The 21,434-nt window shown below is 37.0% G+C and overlaps 3 protein-coding genes across 5 annotated transcripts; 1 reads left to right on the forward strand and 2 right to left on the reverse strand.

Moving 5' to 3' along the window:
• Window positions 1-1,109: 1,109 nt before the first annotated feature.
• LOC134317319 (tigger transposable element-derived protein 7-like) lies at window positions 1,110-2,885 on the reverse strand. Its single transcript, XM_062998131.1, has 2 exons — window positions 1,230-2,885; window positions 1,110-1,115 (listed from the first exon to the last, which is right to left on the reverse strand). Exons 1-2 carry the CDS (start codon window positions 2,883-2,885, stop codon window positions 1,110-1,112), a joined length of 1,662 nt encoding a protein of 553 aa, XP_062854201.1.
• A 322-nt stretch (window positions 2,886-3,207) lies between these two features.
• Window positions 3,208-7,208, forward strand: hdhd3 (haloacid dehalogenase-like hydrolase domain containing 3). Of its 3 annotated transcripts, none has more exons than XM_062996993.1 (3): window positions 3,208-3,280; window positions 5,483-5,816; window positions 6,581-7,208. In XM_062996993.1, exons 1-3 carry the CDS (start codon window positions 3,216-3,218, stop codon window positions 6,974-6,976), a joined length of 795 nt encoding a protein of 264 aa, XP_062853063.1. In that variant the 5' UTR covers window positions 3,208-3,215; the 3' UTR covers window positions 6,977-7,208. The 3 variants fall into 3 exon arrangements, with proteins under 3 accessions (XP_062853063.1, XP_062853064.1, XP_062853065.1); XM_062996994.1 differs by having other exon boundaries at window positions 3,260-3,383; XM_062996995.1 differs by having other exon boundaries at window positions 3,266-3,291.
• Window positions 7,209-9,700: 2,492 nt separating this feature from the next.
• On the reverse strand, window positions 9,701-20,377 carry tgfa (transforming growth factor, alpha). The gene is made up of 6 exons (XM_062998132.1): window positions 20,338-20,377; window positions 17,551-17,691; window positions 17,204-17,318; window positions 16,370-16,519; window positions 15,616-15,725; window positions 9,701-9,762 (listed from the first exon to the last, which is right to left on the reverse strand). Exons 1-6 carry the CDS (start codon window positions 20,375-20,377, stop codon window positions 9,701-9,703), a joined length of 618 nt encoding a protein of 205 aa, XP_062854202.1.
• Window positions 20,378-21,434: the final 1,057 nt, after the last annotated feature.

The raw sequence follows: 21,434 nt of genomic DNA on the forward strand, positions 1-21,434 counted from the left end.
GTAGATATAATTCATCCGTGCCAGACCTCTCCAACCACCCCCTTACCTAACCTTGTCTTAAATGTCTTAAATGGTCTTTTTTGTTATAAATACAAGTATATTTATCCTTAAATCTTAAATTATAGAATAGATAATACTGTAATAAACAATAATAAACAACAATACACAGTAGTACTGTGCATAAAAAACACACATCACATGTACAGTACGTGTGCTGTACCATATACCATAATACATTTCCTTCTTTTTTTATAAAATGTATCTACCAGAAACAACAATAACTTTCATACTGTACTCACAATTTAAGTTGACATCTTTGGCTTGCAGGGAGGGAAGAATTTAAGGGGATTCCCCTTCCAAAAGAACATCAGGAGTCATGTCTGGAGTTGTTTCTCTCCGTGGCTGAGTGTGAAAACCACTGGGACCTGCTTCAGGCTCACTAGGTTTCATTTTTTTTACGACAAATTTATCCAACGTTGACTGTAATTTCCTTCTTTTTTCAATAGTAATAGATTTTTTTAATTTCTCACCACTACTCTGCAACTTCTTTGGGTCCATTTGGGTGAATTTTACAAAATACTATATAAAAGAAAACACTGGAAAAAACACTGTCCGCTATCCGAATGTTCGCTCACTGTTCAAATATAAATATATATAGAGAGAGAGTCCACTTGTTGGAGTCCACTTGTTCGTGACGTCGCATGTTTCATTCGCGTGTGAGTTTCAGTTCGTAATCCAAAATTTGGTCGTACGTTAAGTTGAAACAGATCGTTCGTAACCCGAAATGTTCGTATGGTAAACCGTTCGTAACTCAAGGGTCGACTGTACCATAAAATTTATACATATGATTAATAGGTTATATATAGAAAAAATAACATACTTCCAAATTTGTAGCAACAGTTTAGGGAAGTCCATTTCCTGTTCCAACATAATTAAACAAGAAAATCTTGGGGGTTTTAATCTCATGTTTCTACACAAAGCCCAGATCTCAGCCATACTGAACAGCTTTGGAATGAACTGGAAGACATCAGTTAAGACTTTTTTTTGACCAACATGATTGCAGAGCCATACAAATGCTCTTCCCACAGAAATCCTTAAAAGTTTTGTTCTTATAGCTGTAGCAGAAAAGATCATAGAGGTGACTCTATTTTAATACAATTTGTTATTGAAATGGGATGTTCAACAAGCTCATGGTCAGGTGTCCAAATATTACTGGCCATATATTGTACAGGATCCAGCTTTAGCTGTTTCCCTCGCTGATACTGGTCCCGAATAACAAGTTCTCTAAGTTTGTGTAAGTGTCCATAATATCCCTGGATTTCACGGTTGTCTGTGCAATCAACGTAACTGATGAGTATGTCAAGACTTTCTCTCACAGCTGACATTTTCGGTCCTAACACCACTTCCTCCTCTTCATCAGTGCTGCTGTCTCCCACTGCATCCTTGTCCGTCAGAACCGCATCAGCTATTTCCTCCGTCGACAACATCTGGTACCCAGGATCTGCATCATTGTCCTCCAACCAGTTCTCCACATCTTCAAATGTCACATCTTTCTCTCCAGCACACAGTAACACTTGGTGAAAGTCTTGAGGCTCGAATCCAAGAAAATCACACTCGAAATCCTTGTCCAGCAAGAGTTTTTTCCAAACGTTGGAAAGTGTCGTTATCTTCACATCCCTCCAAGATGATGCAAAATTGTATATCGCTGATTTCAAATTGTAGTTATTGATGTTGTTGAGAGTTCGCTGGACTCGTCTGTCCTCCTCTAAGTCTTCTTCATCTTCTAGAACAACAAGAACTTCGTCCAGATACTTGCGTTGATAGTATCTCTTGCAGGAGATCATCAGTCCTTGGTCCATTGGTTGGATAAGCGATTTAGTATTGGGAGGAAGAAATACGGCACGAATCTTCCCGTCTGCGCTCACTAGCTTGTTTGCGTGCGGATGTGCCGGTGCGTTGTCTAACAGCAGAATTGCCTTTACGTCCTCAGGATGCAGGTGAAGAACATGTTCTTGAAAACTGCGCACTTCTGGTATGAAATGATTGAAGAACCAATCTTCAAAAATAGCACCGGTGAACCACGAATTCTTGCTGTTGTAGTAGGTAACTGGCAACTCCTGCGTGCAGTCTTTTAAGCAACGAGGATTAGCAGACTTGCCTACGACCACAGGTTTAAGACGGTGTGTGCCTGTAGCATTAACGCCCAGCAGCGCTGAGAATTTGTCCTGAATAATCTTCTTTACTGGGATAGAATCTTCATTCCTGAACGCCTGTGTGTTTCGTGGAAGGGAACGCCAAAACAGTCCAGTTTCGTCTGCATTATAAACCTGACTTAAGTGCATGTCTTCTGTCTTAATGAGCTCATTCAGCTTAAGCCGGAATAGTTCCACAGCACTGGCATTAGCACTGGCATCAGCACTACCAGCTTGAGCATGCTGAAGTGTGTTGCATAGGCCGTGACGGTTCCGAAAACGCCACAACCAGCCATCACTCGCCTTGAACTCTATACCCATATGACGGGCGAGTTCATCAGCGACCACCTTGATCTCGACCCCCCGCACAGTCACATTCACAGACCGCTGTTGGACGTACCACTTATACACGGCCTCCTCTAACTCCTTACTCTGTGGAGCTTTCATGTGCTTACGGGTGTGTACCACTCCTTTCTTATCTTTATTTTTCTCTACACTAAATTTCACAGAATACTCCTTTAATTTCTCTTTAGATTTACGTATATCACTCACTGTCTGTTTCCTCACACCATATTCCTCACACACACTAGCCACAGAAACACCACTTTCCACTTTCTTAATAAGTTCTAGCTTTTCAGCAATACCTAGATGCACCCTCTTTCTCTTACCACTTACTTTGTCTTTCGAAGCCATAACTAAGCACTAAAACCTGCAAAAAATAAGCAGAAAACACTGAGAAAGGGCGAGAAAAAAGCAAACCTCCAAACAAAACAAAGCCCATCACTCATGTAAACAAAGAGTCGTGCGCCGACTAGCGGATAGTTGCTGAATTACTGGTCTTAGTACGTCTCTCGGGCGAATTTTAATCAATCGGACCGGACATTCGGTTTTCCACATTTTGTCCGTTAAATCCGAAATTCGTTAAATAAAGGTGCATTACATCGAGGTTCCTATATATATTGAAACAGACCACAGTTGGAAGTTGCTCCTCACTGTCCAATGACACACTAGGTGGCAGTGTGCATGTTCAGAAGCAGAACACAGAAACAGAAGAAGACCGGACTCAGTGGTTTCCAGACCGAGTCAGTGTGAGTTGTTGGTCAGTCATTTTGAAATTGCTCACAAAAACGCATTAATTTTGTCTATCGTCTTCCAGAAGCTTCTCAGTTTGGCCTGACTGCAGAATTTTAGGTAAACTAAAGGTACTTGTTGTCTGAATAGCTGAGTAAACAGAACCAGTCATGGGACTTTGCTCCTTATGTAAAACACTAATATGTGGAGTCTGTTTATGCTGATATTATGTTTATATACTGATTAGCCATAACATTAAAACCACCTCTTTGTTTCTACTCTTACTGTTCATTTTATCAGCTCCACTTACCATATAGAAGCACTTTGTAGTTCTACAATTACTGACTGTAGTCCATCTGTTTCTCTGCATGCTTTGTTAGCCCCCTTTCATGCTGATCTTCAATGATCAGGACTCTCCCAGGACCACTACAGAGTAGGTATTATTTCGGTGGTGAATCATTCTCAGCACTGCAGTGACACTGACATGATGGTGGTGTGTTAGTGTCTGTTGTGCTGGTATGAGTGGATAAGACACAGCAGCACTGGAGTTTTTAAACACCTCACTGTCACTGCTGGACTGAGAATAGTCCACGAACCAAAAACATCCAGCCAACAGCGCCCCGTGGGCAGCGTCATGTGACCACTGATGAAGGTCTAGAAGATGACCAACTCAAACAGCAGCAATAGATGAGCGATCGTCTCTGACTTTACATCTACAAAGTGGACCAATTAGGTAGGAGTGTCTAATAGAGTGGACAGTGAGTGGACACGGTATTTAAAAACTTCAGCAGTGTTGCTGTGTATTATCCACTCATATTAGCACAACACACACTAACACACCACCACCATGTCATTGTCACTGCAGTGCTGAGAATGATCCACCACCTAAATAATACCTGCTCTGGGGGGGTCCTGACCATTGAAGAACAGCATGAAAGGGGGCTAACAAAGCATGCAGAGAAACAGATGGACTACAGTCAGTAATTGTAGAACTACAAAGTGCTTCTGTATGATAAGTGGAGCTGATAAAATGGACAGTGAGTGTAGAAACATGGAGGTGGTTTTAATGTTATGGCTGATTGGTGTATATATAAATTTGGCATTTAGCAGAAACTTTTATCCAAAGTGACTTACAACTTGAGCAATTGAGGGTTAATAGTCTTGCTCAGGGACACAACAGTGGCAACTTGGTGGTGGTGGGGCTTAAACCGGCAACTTTCTGATCACTAGTCCAGTAACTTAACTGCTAAGCTACCCTTACCCCCTTTACAGTAACGTTACATGTTATAGTGTTCTGTACAGTTTTCAACATTTCATCCCGCTTGCTCAGTTTAGTAAAGTATAACTGTGTTCCGGCCAGTGGTCTCAAACCGCTGAGAGAGAAACTTACCTGGGTTTTAAGTCATGACTCCATTCATTCAATGTCTTTTTTTTTACTGCTGCTTTATCCAAATTGTACCCACCTTTATCAGGGTCATGTTGGGTACTGAGCGAAAGGTAGAAAACACCCTGGACAGGTTGCCAGTCCATCACAGGGCAAACACACACACACACACACTCAAATATCCATTAAACTGACTGCATGTCTTTGAACTGTGGGAGGAAACTGGACCACCAGGAGGAAACCCACATGTGCTGGGAGAGAACATACAAACTCCACACAGAAAAAACCCAGGACCTTCTTGCTGTGAGGCAACAGTGCTACCCACCGAAGCACCATGCCGCTCAGTCATGACTACAATTAAATGAAAAATAAAAGCATTACCCGCCGACACATGTAGAACATTATTTAAATGGTGGCCTACAATCAGAAGCCTTGGTGCCAGTTACCACATCTTACATTACAAAAAAACTGATTAAACAACATGAAGCAGGTGAAAATGATTAAACTGCATATTAAAGAAGTAGCTTTTAAAATGTTATTGTTAACTTAAGTATTTTTTTGTTTTTAATATCAAATTTCCACACTTGGTACACAACCATGTGACTTATGTAAGTATTTCTTTTGGTTTTAGAATAGTTTATTATTTAGATAGTATCTAAACAGCAGTAGTGGCCTGTTGGCGTACTTTCCTCAGTGAAATCAAGGGTAGCTCCAAAAGTGTGCACTGGACCAGACTAGTCAGTCACCGTAAACCTCAAGCTATGTATGCTCAATTACTTGGTAAATGAATGTATAAAGAAACCAGCAAAATTTTTTGCTACATTCTTGTTTACAGGACCATGCGTGGGTCAGTACGATGGGTTTTATGGGATGTAAAGGATACTCTGCTGAAGGTGCGGCGCTCTGTGGGAGAGCAGTACTGCAGTGCGGCTGAGCATGTTGGACTCAGATTACCATCCATGCAGGTGGAGATGGCATTCAGGCATGCATACCGCCAGCACTCACGCCTCTACCCTAATTATGGCAGTGCTCAAGGCATGAATGGTCAACTATGGTGGACAGAAGTGGTGAAGAACACATTTTTCCAGTGTGGGGTGCAGGACCATGTGCTGCTTGACACACTTGCCAGTAACCTGTACCAGAATTTCTGTGGTCCAGAGAACTGGGAGGTAAGGGTAATCATCTCACAATAGATTTACATTTTTTTAGACGGCTTAAAAAAGTGCTTGAAATATATTCGGATTCATCCCAAATCACACGCTGTTTAATACAATACCAGTGATGGTGTTAATATTCTGGACTGGCTACATACAGTAACTAAATAAGAGTTACTTAAAACTCACTTAATCACTGTCTTAACTGCTTATCCAATTAGGGTCGTGGGGAGGGGGGGTGCTGGAGCCTATCCCAGCTTTTCAGTGGGCTCAAGGCACACAGTAACACCCTGGATGGGGCGCCAGTCCATCGCAGGGCAGACACACACACACCCATTCACCTATAAGGCAATGCAGTGTCTCCAATCAACTTGACTGCATGTTTCTGGACTGTGGGAGGAAACCGTAGCTCCCGGAGGAAACCCACACGGACATAGGGAGAACATGCAAACTCCGCACAGAAAGGACCTGTACTGCCCCGCCAGAGGATCGAACCCAGGACCTTCTTGCTGTGAGGCTGCCACCGTGCCGCCCTTACTTAAAAACTGACTGTATTATTTACTCTTTTCTTATTAAAGCAGTGCATGTAATGTACTTGTTCTTTCTGCATTATCCAGGTATTTTTATTGCTTAAACAGATATAATATAATCATTGAATTCTATTTTATTCTATTCTAAGTTTAGGGCTACATCCCATCACTTACAAACAGCAGCTCTAACTACAAGAAGTTCCAAATTCTCAACCAAGATCACAAAGGCTTATTTCATTTTGTCTTTAGGTGTTTCCAGACTCAAATTCCACCTTGAAGTCCTGCACAGCTATGGGTATGAAGCAAGGTGTGGTGTCCAACTTTGACAGCCGCCTAGAAGGAGTTATTCGAGGATGTGCCCTCCTTACCCACTTCTCATTTCTACTGACCTCAGAAGGGGTTGGTGTAGCCAAGCCTGACCCAGAAATTTTCACTCTAGCTTTGAAAAAGTGTGGGGTGCCAGCAAAACATGTAGTCCACGTTGGGGATCACTACGTAAATGACTACCTTACCTCCCGATCATTAGGTATTCGCGGTTATTTGCTGGATCGACAAGGACAGCAACGTCATCCAGATGTTCCTCCGCATCATATACTACAGAGTCTAGATGAACTACCAGCTAAGCTGCAACAAGAAACTGATTAGAAATTCATCTCCATCAGTTCTGATCATTCATTTTTTGGTAATTTATTTAAATAATTTGTTCAAATTAAACTTGGCCTTAATGTATTTTCTTTGTTGTCTTTGCTTTTCAATATGTGTCTGTTTGTGCAGGAGTACATATTCTTCCTCTAATCATTGTGTGGTGATGGAACTTTAAGCCATTTCATCATTTTAAGATGAAAAGTGTAATTATTCATATTGAAAAATCAGAAATAAAAACATGCATATACAGATTTGCAAAATTGTGATTCCTTATTTGTATATTTGACATGAAAACATAAGCATTGCTGCTGCTCCAAATGTACAGCTTACTTAATTGTTGGCCTTTTTAAAATTGGCCTAAAAATAGAAGGACGCATGCATAGAAACATAGACAGCCAAAACTAGATACTAAAATGTCTAATAGGATTGTTCAGATGTAAATGTCTGTTTATTTCTATGGTCCAGAGAACTGGGAGGTAAAGGTAATCCTCTCACAATAGATTTACATTCTTTCAGATGGTCTTTTAAAAAAGTGCTTGAAATATATTCGGATTCATCTCAAATCACATGCTAATTAATACAATACCAGTGATGGTGTTAGTATTCTGGACTAGCTATATTACTGAGTTACTGAAAAACTGACTATTATTTACCCTTTTCTTATTAAAGCAGCGCATGTAATGTACTTGTTCTTTCTGCATTGTCCAGTCATTTTTATTGCTTAGACATAATATAATAATTTAATTCTATCTTATTCTATTCTAAGTTTAGGGCTACTTTACAACACATAGTTTGACAGACCAAAGCACTTCCATCCCATCACTTGCAAACAGCAGCTCTAACTACAAACAGTTTCAAATAATCAACCAAGATCAGAAAGGCTTATTTCATTTTGTCTTTTAAAAATAGATGAACGCACACAGAAATGTAGAAACGTAGACATCCACAACCAGATATTTAAATGTCATATAAGACTCTGTTTAGATGTAAATGTCTGTTTATTTGTGTACAAAGGTTTTGAAGAATTAAGGTATAGTATTGTCACCTACCGTGCACAGAACAGATGATTACAGCATTAAAGCTTAAATTTAATAAATAAAATCTGCCTTTAAACGATTAACCATGAGGTGCATCATGTGTATCTTTAAATCAACAATGTGTGTTTTGTAAACTACTTTGTACATGTTGTACATTTACATTTTATTTTGTTGGGTTTCCTACAGAGTCACTGTGGTGCCTTTTGGTGGGGGACTGTCTAGTCTGTTAATGCAAACAGTCATCTCACATTTAAATGTTTGTTTGTTTGTTTATTAGGATTTTAACGTCATGTTTTACACTCTTTGGTTATATTCATGACAGGAACAGTAGTTACTCATTACACAAGATTCATCAGTTCACAAGGTTATATCGAGCACAGTCATGGACAATTTAGTGTCTCCAATTCACCTCACTTGCATGTCTTTGGACTGTGGGAGGAAACCAGAGTTCCCAGAGGAAATCCACAAACTTTCTGGTCAAATTCCATATATAGTTCATATTAAGTTATATGAAGTGTTTTTGCAAATGTTATTGCAAAATTCCTGTGTATTTGCTGTCTTGATTTTATTTTGTTTTTACATTTTCCTGCCCTTTCTTTCAATTTAGTCATTTTGGTTTTCACAATTGTGACTTCACCATTTCAAACTTGAGAGTTTAAGAGCTCGGAGGTGGTGGGCTAGCACATTAGATCGCTGTGCTTCTTAATTGCCTTATAGCTGACTTTACTACTGTAAAAAACTGAAAAAAGAAAACATTTGCACATGTTACATTTTGCTACATTCAGCAAATACTGTACATTAAAATTGTGCACTTAAATGTTTAGTTTGTTCCCTGTTAGGGACATATTGTTTGAGTCTCACCATGTCCACAGACCTGGTCGTATGGACTACTGACACAGTGTAATGCCACAATTACATTAGAATGCTTATTCTAAAAGAATGGTGTACATGGAAGATCGCTGGCCAAAGTGGTCCTAGGTTAAAATGCATGCCATACAATGCCTGCCAGTGGTCACCTCAATAAACCTGCACTTGATTTAAAGGGTTGGAAAAAGTCAACAAAGTAAAATTGCTTTAAATAAAAGAAATCAACACATTCATGCTGCATTTCAAAGTTTTAAATCAACAATGTGTGTTTTGTAAACTACTTTGTACATGTTGTACATTTACATTTTATTTTGTTGGGTTTCCTACAGAGTCACTGTGGTGCCTTTTGGTGGGGGACTGTCTAGTCTGTTAATGCAAACAGTCATCTCACATTTAAATGTTTGTTTGTTTGTTTATTAGGATTTTAACGTCATGTTTTACACTCTTTGGTTATATTCATGACAGGAACAGTAGTTACTCATTACACAAGATTCATCAGTTCACAAGGTTATATCGAGCACAGTCATGGACAATTTAGTGTCTCCAATTCACCTCACTTGCATGTCTTTGGACTGTGGGAGGAAACCAGAGTTCCCAGAGGAAATCCACAAACTTTCTGGTCAAATTCCATATATAGTTCATATTAAGTTATATGAAGTGTTTTTGCAAATGTTATTGCAAAATTCCTGTGTATTTGCTGTCTTGATTTTATTTTGTTTTTACATTTTCCTGCCCTTTCTTTCAATTTAGTCATTTTGGTTTTCACAATTGTGACTTCACCATTTCAAACTTGAGAGTTTAAGAGCTCGGAGGTGGTGGGCTAGCACATTAGATCGCTGTGCTTCTTAATTGCCTTATAGCTGACTTTACTACTGTAAAAAACTGAAAAAAGAAAACATTTGCACATGTTACATTTTGCTACATTCAGCAAATACTGTACATTAAAATTGTGCACTTAAATGTTTAGTTTGTTCCCTGTTAGGGACATATTGTTTGAGTCTCACCATGTCCACAGACCTGGTCGTATGGACTACTGACACAGTGTAATGCCACAATTACATTAGAATGCTTATTCTAAAAGAATGGTGTACATGGAAGATCGCTGGCCAAAGTGGTCCTAGGTTAAAATGCATGCCATACAATGCCTGCCAGTGGTCACCTCAATAAACCTGCACTTGATTTAAAGGGTTGGAAAAAGTCAACAAAGTAAAATTGCTTTAAATAAAAGAAATCAACACATTCATGCTGCATTTCAAAGTTTTTTTTTGTGAAAATTAAAGAAGCATACATAAACAGAGTGGTCAGGAACACAGACATACAATAAATTCTCAAATAACACAGGCAGGAATAATCACAGTTCAGGTCACTTATCTTCAGTCACACTGTGGTAGGATTGTACATTATTTATAACTTTCTGGTGTCTCATGTACAAAACAATTATGCATGCAGTCACACATGGAAAATTCACTTTAAACTGCAAACAGTCATTTTTTCTAATCACAACAACATACCTGCATGTTTAAAAAAAATAAATAAATAAAGTTGAGGGAGAGAAAATAACGTCATTACTGTTATAGTCTGTAAACATCTTGGGTATGTTTATGTTCAGAATTTGAATATTTATCTGATAAAATGATGGAGCCAATAATGTATTGCGATGGTTCCCTCTATACGTAATCAATCCATTTATGATTGTGAATACGCTGCTGCTTGCACAGAGCCGGTTCACCACACACCCCCTCCGCCATGCTATGCTTCATGTGAATATCCCCACCCCACCACCACCCAGGCACCCTGACCAGTCCTGAAGATTGCATAGTGCAGCAGGAAAAAACACCCCGTCCAACCATCCCTCCCTCAATCACTGCCAATTGTGTTTGTGTGTTTGACTCTGCCAAGATTCTAACATTCAACAGTTATGTGCTTGTTAAGACCACTGCTTCACCCGTTTAAATATGACAGTAAATATATTTCACAAATGTATATTTTGTCTGGCATTAATAAGAGGCTGTGGCTCAGCAATAGAATACATATCAGAATTAATTTTTGGTCAAGTTCATGATTAAAGTGCTTAGTTCCACTGCACTCGCCTTCTCTTTTAGATTGTCATGTTTCAGTAACTTTTCACAGACTTGGGAATTAATACAACATGATCAATGTTAAACAAGGTTTTAAACGTTAAATTAGGGTACAACTGTCCAAACAGACAATAGTCGTAAATCAGAAGCAATGCCATCAGTGCTGTCTATATACATAGTTGAACATGAGCATGTGTGCATATTTGTGTGTTATAAAATAATAAAAGGTGAATATATACATATATATGTTTTGTGAGAAATCGTTTATCAACTCAATCTACACTTAAAGATGTTCATTATGGCTCTTTTTGCACAATCAAAATCAAAATGATTCAAATTCTATAATGAATATGAGCCAATATTTTAACCTATAGCTATATGGGTAGCTATGGAAGGTGGTAATTAACCACATGAAGTCAGTGCAGAAGCTGATCATACATGCTGTACGTTCAACCATTTAAACAGTCATGCACCGGCATGACATTTAACTTCAAAGCTACAAAGTCTATAATGTGTTCAAAACCTTTTAACAATGCTCCTTCTATTCCTAGGATCTAAAGCTAAACATAAAAGTTTATAGTCTGTATACTCACATCTTAAAACTGGATCCATAAACAACAGTTCAAGTGCAATAAAAACAGAAAACTTGCATAAAATACATCTAGGTGCAAGGACTTGAGTAATTGAACTAATTATTCCCTCAAAAACTCATCATTGTCTGTTAACTTAAATATATAATTAGTGTAGAATATATTAGAAATATACCAGATAATAATAAGCAAGGATATTTTTTTGTTTATCACATTCACGCCATATAAATACTGATCTAAGATCTGAATATTCAAATAAATCTTGTGTACACTTTAGTGGCTACCCAAGTTAAAAGTGAGTGGTAGCACCACGTGAAATACTCAAGAATAAAAACTATACATAAAACATTTAAATACACTGCTCATCATAAGTTTGGACAATTTTAATTAAATGCTTTTTATCATCGTAAAAGTGTTTTGATATGGGCAAACAGTTTATGGCCATGTATCAATTTAGTTCCAACGATATTTAAAAAGTAACCAAAAGTCGATTTTTAAGATTGTTGGAACAGCTTTTGTTGTGAAGTGCCAAGGGTGCACAAATTTGCCATCAAGGCTATGTATTTTCTTCATAAAATGTGTCATGGTGCTTCAACTATTAGTCTATGTACAAAACAGAAATAAATAAATAAAGCTTTGTCCAAACTTTTGACAGGCTGTATATACGTTGGTGAATGGGTCACATACTACAAGCATTGTGTTCAAGTGTTAAAGCACATAGTAGTAAATTAAAAGCCTATTTTACCCTCTCATGGGGTTCTCTTATTATGTCAAAACCGATTCTTAATTTTCAAATTTCAGTGTTTGAGGTCTTTTTTCTTTGTCTTCGTCTTTTTATATCCAGCTGAGCTGCCCTTAAGAATAGGTCAGTTTCTCATCTTTAACAGAGCTTCTCTCACAATAAGTGAAGTCCTGACTGAATCTTTACTGTGATTTGTTGTATCCACTCCTGTGTTTTGTACTTAAAATATACCGTCTTCACTTTCTGTGGTTTTATATTCCCAGAGTAAGACGTTTGATTGAATCTTAGTTTCATTGCGGCATCTTTCACACCTGTTTTCTCTGTGTAGTCTTGTTGTAAGTCGTGGGTCTGGAGGTTGATTAGCCAAGATTTACTGCAGAAATTATCCAAGGAGAAAGGAGTAAGGAGAAAGCCTCCACACAATGGGCACTAGGGAACCCATATTAAACCACTGTAAAGAGAAAAATCAGACATTTTCTAATTATTTAACATTGTGTGTAATAAAGATTTTTTTTTTTTAAACATTAGAAACAGAAAAACAGAGATTTTGAAATTATACACATAGATTTTCACATAAGTTCCTAGTCAAACTGGTACAAATTCCTGGTTGTGACAATTATATGTGGGGCAGGAGTTAAATATCGTAAACCACTGTACATATCTTAAAAAGCAAAATGTACTGAGACGCCTTACATTTTTAATAATATATGGATATTTAAAAAAAAATGAAAAACACCCTAGTTTGTATAGACAAAAAAGTAAGCAACCAGAGATCACATTTCTAAGTTTTCACTCACTTAACACCACACCTCAATTCCCAGACAACTATTCTGGCTCTGTTTGAGCTTATTCATGACAAATACGTGACAGGGCTGACAAAATATGTGTTAGACATCTGTGTGCAAATCTGATTAAAAGCTTGTTAGAGCTTTCACAACTACTGCTGCTGTTCGACAAAATACCCACAATTCCTGTTTTAACTGCATTATTAAATCAGGAGATTTTTATTAAGTCTACAGACAAAATAAGTCTGATATACATGGTCATTTTAAAGCCTGTTGGGAACTTTAACCCTCTACAGCACAGCGTTGCCCTCAGGCAACAGAAAGTTTTCTTAAGCTCCATGTCCAGTGCCTGTTTTTTTAAATGATTGCAACCAACCAGAATGGTCAAAAAAAAATAAAAAAAAACAGTTTGAGATTCACCATCAAGCATCATTTTAAGGTGAGACTGCCTTTTCTGACACATGGTAACAGGAGCACATGGTATAAGAAAAACATGAGATTTTTGCTTTATTAATCTTATTTAAAATAACTTTAATAACTTAAATAAAAAATAAGTGCACGTGTATGAAGGTGTAAAGAAGTCGTCTGTCAGGTTTTATGAAGTTTATTTTATTCTGCATGTTTAGAAATTTGTTTTTTTCTTTTTGTTGCCTCAGGGCAACGTTGTGCATTAAGGGGTACTTTTCAAGGATGTTTTTGCTGACTATGTTTTAGGATGTTATAATGTATTATCACATGTATTTGTGTACAATATAAGCTCCAAATTCGAATGTGTTTTTTTTCCTCATTTAAATTAACTTTTTTCATACTTTTTGATAAAAAATGGACATAGGGGAGTTTTATGGAAGACAGGAACAGGATCGCCATGTTAGGCCAATGCCATCTATAAGTGAAGACAGTGAGATAGAAAGCACTGACAATGAAGAGGAGTGGAGTGTAGAAAAAGGTTTGAGCAGTAATGAAAATATAGGGTTTTAATTTCGTACAGCAGACAACATACAAAAAAGTAGTTGAGAAATATTGGAGCAACATCAAGCTGTGACAATAATTGTTTTATTATTGTGTTTTTGTTGGCATTGGAAATATACTCAAGACACCAGTGAGGAAGAGAACGAAGAAGACAATTTGTCAGAAGATGAAAGTAGTTCTTCCTAAATCCCTTGATGGAAAACACACCTTTGCCTCTACAGTACCCCCTGAATGGTTACACATTTCTCCATCAGCCAGTGAAATGTATACAGATAGAATTGTGCTAACAATGGCATGATAAGAAGTGACCTCATGCATCTTTATGCCTTTAAGTCCCAATTTGCACATAGTTTGTGCAATTACAAATAAGATGTCAGGAAGAGAGAGCGACCCAGAGGTGGGATTTCCCAACAGTATTAGGAGAAGAGGGGGAAGCAGGGCCCCACAGCACCTATTCCTAACCAACATATCAGACTGGACAATATCTTACACTTGCCAATAATGTGTGACAAGAAATAAAGATGCAGGGTTCTTGGGTTCACAAGAATGCCCAAAAGTATGTGCAAAAAGTGTAACGTACCACATCACAGCAGAGAAGAACTGTTTTTTAAAGTTTTATGAGCAAAGTTTTAGTACATGACACACCTATACCCATGTACAAAAAAAATACACGTTTCTAGCGCTTTTTTCTTTCCTTTTTAATTGTTTGTTGACATTTTTTAAAATATTTTCTGATTTTGTATTGCTCTCTGAGTATTTAAATATGATCTGTTTATTCATCATTTTCTCTGAGAATCTGTACCAATATTTTTTGATGGGGGGGGGGGGGGGGGGTTCAATAAAATAAAAATATATATTTTATCAATAAAATGTCCCAAAATAAACCTAGAAATAATGTGGAATCATTTTTTTCATGTACCACCAAAATGCGTGCAGTAGGGGGTTAAATGTACAGCAGAAATTAACTTATCAATTAAGTCTCAAACCTGGTCCTGAATCAGCCCTGTCCTGCACGGGTCCTTAAATCGTCAATGATTGATCATGATATATATTTGTTTGGGTTTAGCCATTTCAAATACATTTCACATGAAGTTGTGAAAGTACTAATATGTCTTCTTCACCTAAAATAAGTTAGTATGCAGAGCAGATAAATGTAATTTAATTTATTTAATGTGGATTTAAAAATTTGTCTTGTGCACGCAAGCCTTTGGACTCACCATGTGCAGTTTTGCCCTTAAATTCTCCCGTGTGCACAGAATGATTGGGTTTATAAATAAAACTCATAATTGTAAAAAAAAAAACCTTTAGCTGATGTTAGCTGCACTCTTAGCAGCAACTTAGAAGTGGATTAAAGAGTTGCGCAAATAACACCCACACACTGTATTGCATGAGTATTAAATCACTCACTCATTTTCTTTTCCTCTATTTCCAACACATCTGATTTATTTATTACTGTATCAGAGGGAGAACTGTGCAAAACAGTACAGACCAGAAGTACTCCACGATCAGGAGTGAAAACCACTCATTGAAGCAAACATTCCATAGACAAAAAAAACTGCACTGTACTGTACCTCTCTCTGATTGATGGCAGAATGACTCTCTTTTTATTAGCCCATTTGGGTTTTCTGAAAAACAGCAAATAATGGGTCCACGTCTACACCTGCCACGCCTCCACCAACAGCTAGGAAGAAATCAGATGCACAGTTTACATTACAATTCATTTCCAGTTAACCACCACTCTCATTCAATCATTTGTTATAAACGTGCCCTGTATGCACTGAGTGCAATAAAGTGATACACAAATTTCTGGTCAAGACGCAACCTAACGAGTAGCTCATGCACCTATTGGCATGTTTTTATAATCACCTGAAAAGAAGCCTAACTCCACTGCACACCTAATCAAGATTAAGCATTTCCTAAAAATTAATGAATGTATTAATTTTGAGGTGCAACACTGGTGTAAGATTAGTTTTGACTATGTCTACAGACATGCAATTTCAAACAATTATGTTTTGCTTATAACTATTATTATCATTATTATACAAATTGCTGTGATAATTATAGGTAAAAATATTATTAACAGTGTATCAAATTAGTGCACTATGATGTCAATATCATCTTAGCAACAAAAACATGGATTATAAAACGTTTTAGCTTTGACCTGTCAAGACATGGACCAGTTGCACTGTAGATACCAGAAGAGCCTACAGTTCACCATGATGCCATATCTACCTCTGGTAAACAATGCCTGGTGGGCCTGGTTGTTCACATGACCCGAAGCACTGCCATGCACATTTTGAGAGGTGGTCCTAATGTTTTACTTACTTTATAATAGTGCAAACCAGTATGACCAGGACACTGCCCAATATGCATAGCATCAACATAGTGGTCACAGCATCTTGCTTGTGGTTGGTTGCCACCACTGCCAAGAGGTCTGCATGCTCACAACGCATGCCTATAAAGCCAGGCTGGCACCTGGACAGGTAAACACACAAGAACCACAAAATCAAGGCTTGTCAAATAAGTATGGTTTAAAAATTAATAATAAGAAATTAGAAATGCATTATATTATTATTATGTCAATTTTGTCAACATTTGTTTGTGTTCTTTGTCGTCCAATGAATTTTCAAAGTCCTCGCCAGCTCCAAAGTTTAAAGGCATCGTAATTGTTATACTTATATTTAATGGTATTAAGGGTGCAGCAGTCCATTTCGCTAGCCCACCACCGGTTTTATACTGCAGCGTTGCTATCGACTAGCCGGGTGTCTACACAAACAAAATTGGCTATATCTGGATGGGGGGGATGGTCAAACCCCTGCAATTGATTGCCACCCTGTCCAGGGTATTCCAGCCTTGTGCCCAAGGTTTCCGGATTAACCAGACCCGATGCGACACTGACCGAGATAAAGCAGTTCATGAAAATGAAATTAAATACTTGTATTTGAATTTATTTATTTTAGATGTGGATGCTCAAAACAGCATGTCTATTAGAATTACTTTACATTTATAGCATTTAACAGGCAATTTTATTCAAAGCAATTTACAATTAAAACTGAATACAATGCAAACAGTGCTGGTAAAAAAACATAAATGTGTGATTCGTCTGAAAATACAACACATTTGTGTAACCACAGTAAGATGATATTTTTGTACACTTACACACACGCAGGCATCTTCTCAAGGATAAGAAATCGGCAAGTGCCATGGAAGCAGAAGTGGCTGTGGGAGTCTGGGCAGTCAGAAAAGTGAGAGTGGACTGCTGCTGCTATCAGCTCTACGGCCAGGAATGGAACAGATAGAAAGAACAGCAACTCTATTAACCAGTTTCTCTATGTCTCTATAAAACCTAACCTGTGAATTAAAAATAATGTGCGGTTGCTAAAAAACATCATTTTGTACTGATCATAAGCAAGGTTCAGCACTTCCACTAATCTTACTTCAGCAAAGTAAAAAATAGTGTCATTAACTAAGTAAGTTAATGGACGGGCAACCCGTATAAAACCTACTTTTAAGAACATTTGTAGTACTTGTATCTGCTTTGCTGCTGATAGTTGTGGTAGATGTGGTTGTTACAGCTGTAGGAGTCATCTCCATGGTCGTCAATGGAGTCGAATTTTCTTGTATTTTGCCATATGTAAACAGATAGCCTGGAAAAAATGAAATAAATAAAAAAAGGACATGCAGTAGGTTTCTTACAATTTAAAATGCATTAATCTAGATTTGCACAAATTAACATGATCACAGATCATCTTTGCTTGCAAAAACTAAGCCTTTGGTGTATCCTCCTAACCATATTCTCTCTTTACCAATTCACCTGCATAATTAGGAATTCACAGGAGTAAACAAAGCAGTCTTCTTTTAAATGCATGTTATAAATTGTTCTTATTTTTCCAGAAATGGGGTGTGTAAATACAGATATACAGATATCCACATAGTAAAAGTAACTAAATATTGAAAGACAAATCATACTCGTTTCAGTTATGTTGCTAGTAGTTGTTGTAACCGTAGTTGTTACAGAGGTGGAGGTCATCCCCATGGTTTTCACTACAGTAGAATTTCCTTGCACTGTGCCATATGTAAACAGATAACCTGAAATAAATTGTAAAAAATATCAGCAGCATGACTATTAAATGTGCATGACTATTAAAAGAAAAACTATTTATGCTACCTGCAGTAGTAAAAATAGCAAGATACTGGTCAATTTACAAATTAGTTAAAGCCTTTTATTACATATTACAGAATTTTTTATTTTTTAACAAGAATTATATTTTTACATTGTTTGCACAAAATTCATTAATGAAATGTGTTCAGTGTGTTCAGTGGGTTCAGTGGACTGTATGTCCAGTACCAGTGTTTTACCACAAGACAATCTAGCAGTATTGGTGCAGTTGGGGGAATAATTTCTAACAGCGCCCTGGTGTTTTTATTTTTTTTTTTATAAATAATATACATACATTAATATACACCAAAATGTGCCAGTAACATGATTTCCTAGAATCAAATGAATATCGTATTTCCCAAAACCTGACACAAAACAAAAATCAATTTTGAAATAATGTTTTTAGCATAACTACATTGCAGGACTGTGTGAACACTGCAATTTACCACTGGTATTTACTTAAATGTATAACTTTACAATCAATCAATCATTATTATTCACAGGCCAAACAGTAATGCAGAGCAATTTCAAGATTCAGTTAGTCAGTCATGCTGTTCTGGCATACTGAATGACAAAATAAATTGAATTTCCCAGTAATGGGAGAGCAGGGCTGTGCTCGCTGAGTCACAGAAATGTTAGGACACACAATAGGGCAAAATTAGGTCATGGTTATAGTTTATACATATATAAATACTAATCTTTATATCAGAGCCTTGTTTACAAAGCAGTTGAAAAAATTTGGTTGGGTTTATTCATAACACACACAAAGTCAGTACTTTCAGTGGTAGACCCACAACAAACCATAACGACATTAAAACTGGAGCTATTCTTACATGAAACTTACTTAAAGTACTTAAAACAATGGAAAATGATGCCAAAAATTAAAAAGATCATCCAACTGAAAGTGGAAAAAGCAGCATTTGTGATGGCATGGGTGATATACTGTATGTAAAGGTACCATTAATGTAAAGGTACCATAGATTTCTTCATATTTAACAAACACAATTAAGTTTGTCATTGAAAATACTAGAAATCTTTTTGTCTTTTAAATAAAAGTTCAGGTGGAAGAGAAATGTTTTAGTTAACCGTCACCATTGGTATGTAAATAAAATAGGATTGTGTAATAGCAAGACTCATTAAAGAATAAAAAAAAAATTAGACCAGTGACAACCATTGTACTGTCAGGCAACAAAAAGAACTCAACTCCCAAAAACTAAGATGGTTACATGAACAAGAGTTGCATGATTTGGGTGATATTCTTTCCCTGTTTTATACAGTCACAATTGTGTCAACTGTTCATACTTTTGGGTTTGTCCACAATTGGTTTTGGGGTGAAGAACACAAACAAATGAATTAAATAAAGTACTGGCATTACACAGCCTTTAAAGCATTAAATAGCCAAATGTAACTGTTCATTATAAATAAAATAAAAAAAATTGGACTTTTTAATATTATTTACAGAACAGATCAAAAATTCAGGCCAGTTAAACATTTAAAATTCTTAATGTATCAAAACATTGAGCAATCAACCAATCTTACAACCTGACCTTGTCAAAGACATACTAATCATAAATACAATACAATAATTTACAAAAACTTTAACATTTCCAATGAAACTCATCTTAATGAAGCAAAATATATTACAACATAAAACCAGAAACACCAAATTGATTTCACTTTAATGATAATTATGGACTGTTGTCACAATAATTACATATTTAAAGTTTAACTGACAAAGTATTAGAGCATAAGGAGAACTTAAACTTTAATTTATGTAATAATTCTTTTGATTAAAAGACAGTTTTTATAATCTAATAGGTTTTGGGATATTAAACCAAATTAGGTGGTTTATTATAAGCTGGTTATGGAGAAAAGCTTAACATTTGTATTACAATTATGTGAATACTCTTTGGTCAATGGTGTTTATGAGACTGTGTTTGAATGTGTGAGAGATTTGGTGTTGCCTGGTCATTGTTTTAGTAAATTAACCCACATTATTGTGCTGTGTGCTTTAGAATGACCCAAACTTTGGCAGTATTTAACATAATAGCTCAGTACTTCATTTAATTTTAACAACACGTAATTGCACATCAATAAATCTGTTCAGGCTGAATAATCAGAAATGTTTACTCACCGGTAAGAAAGAATATTGTATTCCACAATGCGCGGTACATCGTTATTAGACATAAATCCTTGTCTTGTGAGAAAGTAATGTTTATTTCGAATATAAGTTTGTTTCTTCACCGTCTGTAAACAAACGGCATTAGTATGAAATAAGCAGTAATTGAAATGGTCACTATGCTGTTGTTAATCAATGTGACCTCCATAGCAGTTGATTGGCGTGTTCGAAGTAACTAAGTGTGGTGTGTTGCACTACTGAAAGCTTTTCCAGATTATAATAAGTTAGTTTACAGAGTCTGACCTGCTTCTACAATAGAGGACAAGACGCTTTTGACGCTACAACATTGAACTTAATTACACAGCGCGCATCCTCCACACACTACACTGACTTCTGCTCGGGTGTAAGATAGTACTGAGTCGTTTGTGAATGACTCGGATTTGTTTGAGTCGGTTCTTCTATATGAATGAACCATTATTAGTCTCAATTTATTCACGACCCCATCACAGCGCCCCCTCACATTATGGGCTACTTTCCCCACTAGTCTGTGAATAAGTGCATATTGCACTGTGTGTCAACTAAGCAATATTGTCAATTAAACATTGAGAAGTGGCCTCCAGGTAAGCTTTAATGAATACACACAACTGAGCAAGTCCCTTAATCCTCAATTGTTTGCATAGTATTTGGTCACAGTTGTAAGTCGCTTTGGATAAAAGCATCAACTAATGCTGTAAATGTAAAATTTGTGACTGAAATTATATATCCACAATATATATATAAATATCAGTGGCGATTTCTGTAAGACTGCAAGGGAAGCTCAGCTTCCCCTAAAATGTCAAAAATTAAATGGTCAAATATGTACAGTAGTGTTAACATTTCATTGACTACAAATGCGTTAGAACACGTTCATCTCGAAGACGAGTTCGTTCAGAATCAGCTACTTATCACATATCGACTGACTCGCACTTCTCATACATTCCCGGAGCGTCAATGCATTTGCCCGTAGAAGCTGAGCGTCTATTGACTTCAATGGGGCTGCATGGAAGGGTTTTATTCATTGCTTCGAAACTCGCCGGTCATTGGATAAATGCCACGATTTTGTCCCGCCCCCA

Source organism: Trichomycterus rosablanca, chromosome 6, assembly GCF_030014385.1.
Source record: "Trichomycterus rosablanca isolate fTriRos1 chromosome 6, fTriRos1.hap1, whole genome shotgun sequence".
NCBI lineage: Eukaryota > Metazoa > Chordata > Actinopteri > Siluriformes > Trichomycteridae > Trichomycterus > Trichomycterus rosablanca.

Coding starts and splice junctions, on each gene's coding strand:
- LOC134317319 (XM_062998131.1), bottom strand. CDS start 2,885: ATGGCTTCGAAAGACAAAGTAAGTGGTAAGAGAAAGAGGGTGCATCTA.
- hdhd3 (XM_062996993.1), top strand. CDS start 3,216: ATGTTCAGAAGCAGAACACAGAAACAGAAGAAGACCGGACTCAGTGGT. Junction 3,281..5,482: donor GGTTTCCAGACCGAGTCAGT/GTGAGTTGTTGG, acceptor TCTTGTTTACAG/GACCATGCGTGGGTCAGTAC. Junction 5,817..6,580: donor GTGGTCCAGAGAACTGGGAG/GTAAGGGTAATC, acceptor TTTTGTCTTTAG/GTGTTTCCAGACTCAAATTC.
- tgfa (XM_062998132.1), bottom strand. CDS start 20,377: ATGTACCGCGCATTGTGGAATACAATATTCTTTCTTACCG. Junction 17,692..20,337: donor TACAATATTCTTTCTTACCG/GTGAGTAAACAT, acceptor CATTTTTTCCAG/GCTATCTGTTTACATATGGC. Junction 15,726..16,369: donor CTGGTTTGCACTATTATAAA/GTAAGTAAAACA, acceptor ATTTCTTCCTAG/CTGTTGGTGGAGGCGTGGCA.